An 8742-nucleotide genomic window follows, 5' to 3' on the forward strand; every position below is an offset into this window, starting at 1 on the left:
GATTTTTGTGACTTTCTGAACATCTTCTGTAAGACTCCCCCTATGACACTTCTGCTACCAAGAAAATTTTGTTCACTTTTGTGGTTGCACAAATCAATTTTTTTTTCTGCGTGTCTAAACATTGTGGTCATAACTGAACAAAATATATCCAAGACAGGAAAAAAAAAAAAAATCTGTGAAAACCTCTTTTTATTCCTAAAATTATGGTAATCATGGTAAAGATCCATTTATAGCATGCTAAAATAATGCTAATTCATATCATTTCATGAAACAAGACCATCAGTTTCACTTGGTGCTAGTTTATATCCTGTTTTGTGATGGTGTGAACAGGATGTTGCTGAACAAGGTGGGTCAGATCTGACACTGCTGGTGTTGAGACCCTCTAGACGTTACTTGAGAGTGGCGTAAAACAATCCACCCTCCCCTACCCTGCACTAAAATTAATTCACTCCTGAATTAAATACATTTGTCTTTTCTGCTGTGCTTTCAAGTTTTTCCTTTCAAGTGTAAAGAAACATTAGATAAAGCCTTGGGAAGGGAGAGAGAGATGTTTGGTTGTTTGGGTTTTTTTTTTTTTAAAGACAAATCCTTTGGATAATGACAGAGTTTAGCCCACATAAACAGTAGTGGCTGGATCTTTGGAAAAGGAGGCAGAGTATGTCTCTGCTTCTTTAGTTCAGGAGAAGGCATTCTCCTAAGCTGAAATGCTGCTTTTAAGTTTTGTTCCAATTTAAGGCCTTCAACGCCATGATTGAAGTTGTCGCTGGATCCTTTTCCTAACCTCCTTTTATGTGCACAGCTGTATTCTCCAGGATAAAATCTCATTAGAGGATAAACTGACATGGCCGTATCTCAGTGTGAAACAGTGTCAGTGTTTTTGTGATGTTAGTTGTATCTCATAAAAATAGTGGGAGTGTGAAGCATTGATAACAGAGCAAAGAATGTAAAAACTTTATAGTGGAGAAACCAAATACATCCTTGACTGAAGAAGGTACAAGAAATACCTATCGACCAACCTTATTCTCTATTCAGCAGTTACCTGCAAATGACAGTGCATTTTCAAACACATCATTAAGCTTTTGAATGCCCTTCAGAATATTACTGGTGGGCTTTCTTCTGCTGGAGACTGCAGCAAGTTATACATTTGTTTACTGTGCTATTTTTATACCGGCAAAACATCTGGTGGCATAAGCAGACACAGCACTCTTCAGAGTTGCTTAGTCTGTTTTAATTAGAGGAAAGCTGTCTGGGGCAGACACGCTTCTTCTCTAAGTATGTGGGGGTTTTTTTTGTTGTTTTGGGGTTTTTTCCCTGCATTTTAAAAAAATCCATTGTCTCTGTTAAAACACATTTAAATAAAAAAGAAAAATTACAAATAACAGATGACATACACTTTTTCATTAATATAAAAAAACCCCCAACAATCTGTAGTTCAGTGTAAAATAATCCCTGGTTAATAACTGTCTTTGAAAACAGAAACCTGAAGCTCTCAGATGAGCATGCATTGAAAAAAAAAATGTCAACAGTCTGAAAAGATTACTGATTTGTAGGGTTTGCTCTTTTTCTGCTTCCAGGAGCGTCTACAGACCTTTGTACTCATGCATTGTTAGGTGTGGCCAACACTTGATTTTATTGGGTTGTTGTTCTTTTTTTTTTTTTTTTTTTTTTTTTTTTTAAAAGACTATTTAGTTGAAAATTGGGAGCCCTTGATTTGAGTGCTTGTGTGTGTGCATTAGGAAGGGCCTGGGGGGAACACCAGAACATGCAAGGTCTGCAAGTGCTGTGTGGCTGTGCTAAATTGTTACCATGATAATAGTGAGGTGATGAGCTGAATTTCTAATAGCAGAAACGGTGCTGAGCAGTCCTTGTCTCCTGCCAGTGAAACATGCAGAAGTATTCCATGACTAAACTTTTTTTTTAAATGGATTTGCTTGTCCTGAGCTGAATAAGGTACAGAGGAATTGTGCTGAGAAGGAAGCTGGGCAGGGCAATATATACCAGCTCTTTCAGTAATGTGCACATGGCAAGCTTGCTTTAAGCTGTAAGGATATTCTGAAAAGTAACAGCAGAATGCAGGCTGTAACAAGCCCCACCTGTTCTCCTCAGCTTCTGCACTACAGAATGCAGCAGAAGTTCACCTCTAAAATGAAGCACTCAGGCTTGATTAAGCCTTTTTTCTTACCTGGAAAATCAGCATCATTAAGAGTTTTAAATTAAAATTCCATGTAGCATTTGGATAACCTGGTAAGATTTCCTGTTCAAATCATAACCTGCGGTTTTTTATCATCTCATCCTCTACCTCTGCCATGGCATTGGGCTGCTGGGTACCTTAAATTGTTTACTTATAGTGGTGAGTTTCATGAGGTAAGGAAAACTTGATACAGATGGTTGGGAAGATGCGATCTCTGGATAACAGTAGAGTGGATCTGTTACTCTGCCACTGACTCAGGTTGCACCTGAAGGGTGAAAAATGCCACCTTATGTCACCCTTGTCTGATAAAGCCTCGTAGTGGCAGCTAGTGTAAGAACAGGTTCTTCCTTTCTGGCACATTTTCACTACATGAACCAGTGTCTGATGTCAGTGACTAGTGAGATGATGGCTTTCAGACTTTCTCTAAGCCTGCACTTTTAAAATACAGATGTGGACTAAAAAATTAATTTACTATTTAAGTCTGTTATCTATCTGTGAGATTTTGGCTTTGAAGTTCTTACCATAGGTGAAAGTGCAGCTTCATCAGTGACACGGTGTCCAGCCACCAAACAAACCAAATGAGCACTGTTGATGGCACAGGCTGCCCAGCAGAACTACCCACACTGGCACTACAAACTCCTGCTTGGATGCTGGGATTGCGTAGTTCTATTAATCTCTGCAAATTAAGGCTTAATCAGCCTTCTCTACAAAGGATTGATTTCTCATGACAGAATTAGTTTCTAAGACATAGAATTGAAAAGGGTTGCTGCCCACACAACCATATTTTCTCCAAGCTTATGTCGCCATAGGAATGTATCGGAAGGGCTTGGACTAGATGGAAAACATGCAAGGTCTTTGTCCTCAGAACTAAAGGTCTTTGTCCTCAGAATTAGAAGTAGTGACTTTGTGTGGCCTGTGGCAATGACTCAGACTTGAAAGGCAGATTCATAGTATCTTTGACATCCCTACCAGGCAACAACAACCGTGTTAATTTTGGATGGAAAATTGCAGGTGTGACTGAAATTAATGTGAGCTGTGTTTGGCCTAAAGCTGACTTTTCAAGAGTATCATAAGTTCAGGTAAAGCACTTTATGAGACTCGTGGAATGTGCTTACAATGGCTCTTTGCTTTTATCATTTGGTGGATACCTTTCCTCACGTAGTTTCTTTGAGGAGAAATTAGCTCAGCCTAAGGCTGGACTTTCTGTTCCTGTTTGTGGTGATCTCAGCTCAAATCACATCTTCAGTTCTGTCCCTAGGAGAAAATAAAGTGAAATCTCACATCCCTCCTGAAAGAAAAAGGGAAGGATGGCTGTTGCTGATGCCTAGTAATGATGTTTAGTAAGATAAATAACCATTTATAAAAAGTCTAAAAGTTAAAGTACACCAAATTTTGTCCGATGTGATATTTAGAATCAAAGCATGTCGAGATGCTTAAAACAAGACAACTACCCATGCCTCTGCCTTTCCTTAAGGAATAAAATTCACTGGAAATCCCTCAATGCTTTGGACATGTGGAAATGGTTGATCTTTTCAGGACAGTTTCTCTCCAAGTTTCATTTCTTTTATTCCTTACAGAGCTGGTAAGGTGGAGGGTGGGAAGGCGGTGGAATATTTTTCATTTGCCTCAGATGAAAACTTCTTTCATGCCCATCACACAGGTGAAAGGAATAGTTTCAGTCTGAGGAAAACTAGATTCTTGACTGTTGGAGAGAAAAAGAGACAATTATTTTTATTTCAGGAATGAATGAATTATTTGTTTATCTTAGTCACTAAGAAACAGAACTTTGCTCCAGAACTCCTTATGAATAACTAGTACTTAAAGAGACATAAACTCCTACCCAGAATGATCTAACACTGCTTGGTGGTAGCCTCTAATAAAAAAACCACTGTAAGTCCCTCCTTTACCACCTTCTTCCACTAACTCGTGATTTAGCTATTTCCTTATGTTAGTCAACACAGTTAGAAACTTCACTAAGTTCTTTTTCATTAGTCTCCCTAACAATACTACAATTTTCAGCTCAAGAGCTTTGGCTTGCTGCTGTAATTGAACAAGGAGGCAAATTTCCAGTGGTGAGAGATGCTGAGGAGTTTGCAGGACCTGTGTAAGACTACAGCACTCTGGATGCTCATGCAAAGGCCAAACACACATTGGCATCTTCTCTGGAAACGCACAGGAAGGCAGCCAAGGAGTGTGAGCCAGAGAAATCCCCCCAGGCCCTTTCTGTTCTGCTCTCAGGGAGGATTTGCCCCCGCATACAAATAAGGACAGCTAGTTCCTTTAGTTTCAACCTACTTACTGTCTTGAGGGATTGCACCTGGATAGGAGAGGCTTGCCAGGCTGGGAACAGTATTGGTTATTGAATGTGCAGCACAGCACTAACCCCTTCTGGCTCCCACACATTGAGGGGCTCTGTGGTAAATGGTTTCATAACATGAACTGGAGGGTATTGCCTGCATGTAAACAGGTACCCTGAGTTGCTGCAGAGAGCATGAAGACATCCACTACGAGGAATTTATTAAGGGAGAGGGAGAGCTTTTGGTACTAAAGCAGCAGGAGTGAAGCAATGTGGCACAAAAGGAATACAGGGAAGGTGCCAAGTACAGAAAATGCAAAGGGTTCCAAGATGTAGTAATGAGAAGTACTGAGAAAGTGTAAAAAAGGGAGAAAGAGACTGCAGGAGAAGTGGCAAATATGAAGTAAAACCTTCATGATATATTGAGTATGTTACATAAGGGAAGAATTTGAATTTGATGAGACTATGTAAAGTGAAAGATTTCTTCAACAGCTGAATTTATTCATCTGCACTTTACCTCACTTTCTTAAGAAAGTCCAAAGAAATTCAGAGAGTTTTTATGAGACTTGCACAAGCAAAAAACCTCACAAACCAACCCAAGCCTTCCATTCCCTGTGATGGATGCCAGCTCTTTACACAAAAAGGCATGCACAGCACAATGCAAACACCTCTGGTGGGATATCTGGGCTGGTTGCTGATAATGATTATTTCTCATAGGGCAGCAATTTAGACAAAGGGAAGCCTGCCATACAGCGAAAAGGGCTGAACGTAGAACAATACTGCACTCTAACAAGCAGAGTAAGGATTTTTACAGCCCCAGTAATAGCGAGAGTTTGGACTTTTCTGCCCAACTGTCAGCAGCTGTCTCCTGAGAACGCCGGGAGAGCTGCACAGGGACTAATTATAAACACGCAGCTTGATTTGCAGGCATTGCAAAGCCTCTGCAAGGTACAGATTTCTGTCTGTACGTATAGTACAGCGCGAGAGCGTCCTGCAGCTTAGGAAAATACACACTGGAGCCATGAATCAAACTCAGTCATGTGACGGAGGGGAGGTGCTGGGCTGGCTCCCAGCCAGTGCCAGGGGCTGATGGGTGGAACAAACGGGGCATAAAAAGACTAATATGACTAACGGATCCTGGATGCGTGGTACCTTTATTTGGATCTACAGGAATGTAGGCTCTAGCAGTTCTGCAGCTCTACCAGCCTTTTGCCTGACACTGGAACTGCTGCTCACAAAGTAGAATCCTGCTGCTCTTTGGTAGGAAGGATAGAGAAAGAAAGGAGCTGATGGGTGGAACAAACGGGGCATAAAAAGACTAATATGACTAACGGATCCTGGATGCGTGGTACCTTTATTTGGATCTACAGGAATGTAGGCTCTAGCAGTTCTGCAGCTCTACCAGCCTTTTGCCTGACACTGGAACTGCTGCTCACAAAGTAGAATCCTGCTGCTCTTTGGTAGGAAGGATAGAGAAAGAACATGGCCTGCATTTTGAAGGTAAATGTCTATCTGTTGCTTGAATGCATTGTTAGAGACCCCCTCGCTGCTCAGAGGCATGGATTTGGTATGGTCCTATTGCATCTTCGTTGTCTTTTTGAATACTGGCTTTGTTTGGCAAATGAATATTTGAGAAATTCTGCAACGTACAGCTGTGCTCTTCTTCCCTCTGCCATTCTTTCTATCTTTCCCTGGATTGTCAGAACTGCGGGCTAGCGGGAAGAGAAGCGTGTACCGAATAATGGGAGGGGGGAGAGGGGCTCTGGTTTGTCTCAGCTGACTTCCTACGCTGAATTCCTTCAGGAGCAATAGCATTTGGGCAACAGACTTCCAGTACAAAGGACAAACCAGGCAACTTATTTTCTTTTTCTAACCATGCAGCATTTATTGCTCTTAAAGCAGCGGTCGCAGATGTCCACAGCTGTCCCGGTTGCTCCTTAAGCACACACTCCCCTGCTGAATCTGCTCCAGATCCACATGCTCCACACAATTATACTCCGTATTTAACTGCATTTTCTAATTAAGGAACCTATTTGATACCGCCCCCCCCCCCCCCCTTCACGCTAGCAAATATAAGCATAAACTTACCGTGTGATCACATGCTTTCTCCAGCCTGCTTCCCTCACCTAAAAAGTAAAAGTATTTGGAAGCCGCATGCCATGCAGATGGAGGGAGCATCACTAGCACGGGGATTGAATGGGAGGGGAGGAGGCGGAAGTGCGGTCAGTCGAGAACAAGCGGCGTTTGTTTCCTTGCAGCGCTGTCACTTGCAGGAGTCACTCTCCTGTGCCTGGCTGCAGCGTGGTCTGTTTCGGATCCATTTGTTACCTGGTCTGTTTATCTGCTCTGTTTCAGATCCTGAAATACGTCTGTGCCTTGCTGCTTTCTGTGCATACTTTGAGTATATTTGCGCTTTGTTTCTTTTAGCAAGTAAAGCTGATTCAGTAAAACTGATCATAAATCTGTGAATTCTTTGTTATTTGCAATCCGATCTTCTAGCATAGAGTTGGTTATCCCAAACTTGGGGATGGCCTGTGATAGCAGTTGCTTTCAGCATATTAACAAAGTGGATGAATTGCAAAACTTTAAAACAGCTTCTGGATAATAAACGTTTAGGTGTCTCCATGAATCCAATCCTTAGCACTACTTTGGGCTTTCGACTTTGAAAAAAACTTGTTATTTTGCTGCACTCTTTTCTTCATTCATTCATTCTCAACCAGTGGGTCTGTGGTACATGGATGTGTTTTTACTTTTCTGTGTTGTAGGTTGTGGTAGCTTACGTTATTAAATATGGCAAAGTCTGCTGCAAGTGCAGAAGCTTCCCTGAACTAGCAGGTCCTCCTTGGAGCTAGGGGGTAACAAACACCTTTAATCGGACAGCAGTAATGCAACTGAGAGTTGTGATTTGAGATGAGGAGATGTGAGCTCTGTGAATGGAGCCTGGTTTCACAAAGATAAGCATGTGCACTCCTGTTTAAACGCTCCCAAAATGACTTAGGCTGTATCTGCAAGTGATCCAGAAGACAGAATTTCTTACTTTTCAAAAATTCTGTGGGCAGATCACATGCAAAATCTTTCCTTTGGCTGTAACAGTTAAGTAAGAATCCTTTTACAAGGAAACTCCAGTGTCTCTTTCACCCTCCTAATAGTTCCCTTTGCAGTCTGGTGTCACAGCCTGCCACAAGCATGACTTAGAGTTTGAATTATAGTACAATAAACACCTTCTGTTTGCCCAGGCCTGGATCTCCATTTCGTTGTTATTCTGATGGTTAAATCAATAGATTAATTGGTATTCCTTGACAGACAGCCCCCTTCCAGCTTAATTCTTAATCTTGTTAATACAGGCAGGTGCAAGGATAAAAAGTGAAACAGATATGAGAAGATTAGCACTGCCATAAGGCAAGCTGGATTTTCTCAGACAAACATCCCACAGGAGTAATTTAAATGTCTATCTCAAGATACTTACTTGTATATGAGTTTTTAACGTAATGTCTATAGCTGCTCTGCAAGGTTTTTCCCTAATAAGGAAATGTGAAATAATATGTATATTTTGACATGACACTAGGCTAATTCCTTCCTGAAAATATAAACCTGTTAGCTACACCCTTCTTCTTTTCCTAGGGGTTGTCCTGAGCTTGTGTGGGAAAAAAGAAAAAAAAAAAAAAAAAAGAAATCTGTAGGGAGAGATTTGAAGCAGGTAGTGGCACAGTGGATGGGAAGCCAGAACAACTGTGCATCCTTTCCACTTGAGCCCTGAGTGTCTGTGTGACTCTCCCTTGTGGCTTGCCCTCCTCTGTTCCTAGATTTGTAACCCCCTGCCAAAGATGTTGAGACTTACTGAGTATTGGAGTTTCATATGAGTGAGAGTTTAATATAAATGAGATTGGATAGAGGTGTCTGTGAAGTGTAAAGAACAGAGATAGCTGTTAATAATTAACTGGAGTTACTTAGAGTGGTTAAGAGCACGTTAGAAGAGGTGTATCATCTTTAGATGTGAAGATCTCCTTATACTATGACTACTGCATGAAATAATCTCCATGTGCAGCCTGTGAAAAATGCTGAGGAGGAGGATTTTTCCAAAAGGTGCCTGCTGTCTTTCTGGTGTTTGTTGTGCACTTTTCCTAGGTAAGAGTGGTGGGGCTGTTACTGATCGTGGCTCTAGAAACTTTGTCTCCTAATCAGTAATGGGACATTCTCAGTAAAACCAGTGAAATTATAATTTTGAGGAATTCTCTTCTCAGTTAAAGAAAAGCAG

At 41.3% G+C, this 8742-nt stretch overlaps 1 protein-coding gene and 1 long non-coding RNA gene across 5 annotated transcripts in view; one reads left to right on the forward strand and one right to left on the reverse strand.

Annotated features, from left to right (window-relative positions):
- Positions 1-1646: 1646 nt before the first annotated feature.
- Positions 1647-7256, reverse strand: LOC108448978. The gene is made up of 2 exons (XR_001865060.1): positions 6576-7256; positions 1647-3893 (listed from the first exon to the last, which is right to left on the reverse strand). It is a non-coding gene; the product is annotated as an uncharacterized LOC108448978 (long non-coding RNA).
- Positions 5775-8742, forward strand: part of ST6GALNAC3 (ST6 N-acetylgalactosaminide alpha-2,6-sialyltransferase 3) — a 216935-nt gene continuing 213967 nt past the window's right edge. For all 4 annotated transcript variants that reach the window (XR_001865057.1, XR_001865058.1, XM_008640815.2 and 1 more), the window contains exon 1: positions 5775-5987. Coding sequence is in view for 2 of the 4 variants with exons in the window: in XM_008640815.2 (XP_008639037.1) it covers positions 5970-5987 (18 nt within the window). In the remaining 2 variants the exon portion in view is untranslated. The remainder of the gene's footprint in view (positions 5988-8742) is intronic.

The sequence above is a fragment of the Corvus brachyrhynchos genome, unplaced genomic scaffold, assembly GCF_000691975.1.
Source record: "Corvus brachyrhynchos isolate BGI_N302 unplaced genomic scaffold, ASM69197v1 scaffold48, whole genome shotgun sequence".
Lineage (NCBI taxonomy): Eukaryota > Metazoa > Chordata > Aves > Passeriformes > Corvidae > Corvus > Corvus brachyrhynchos.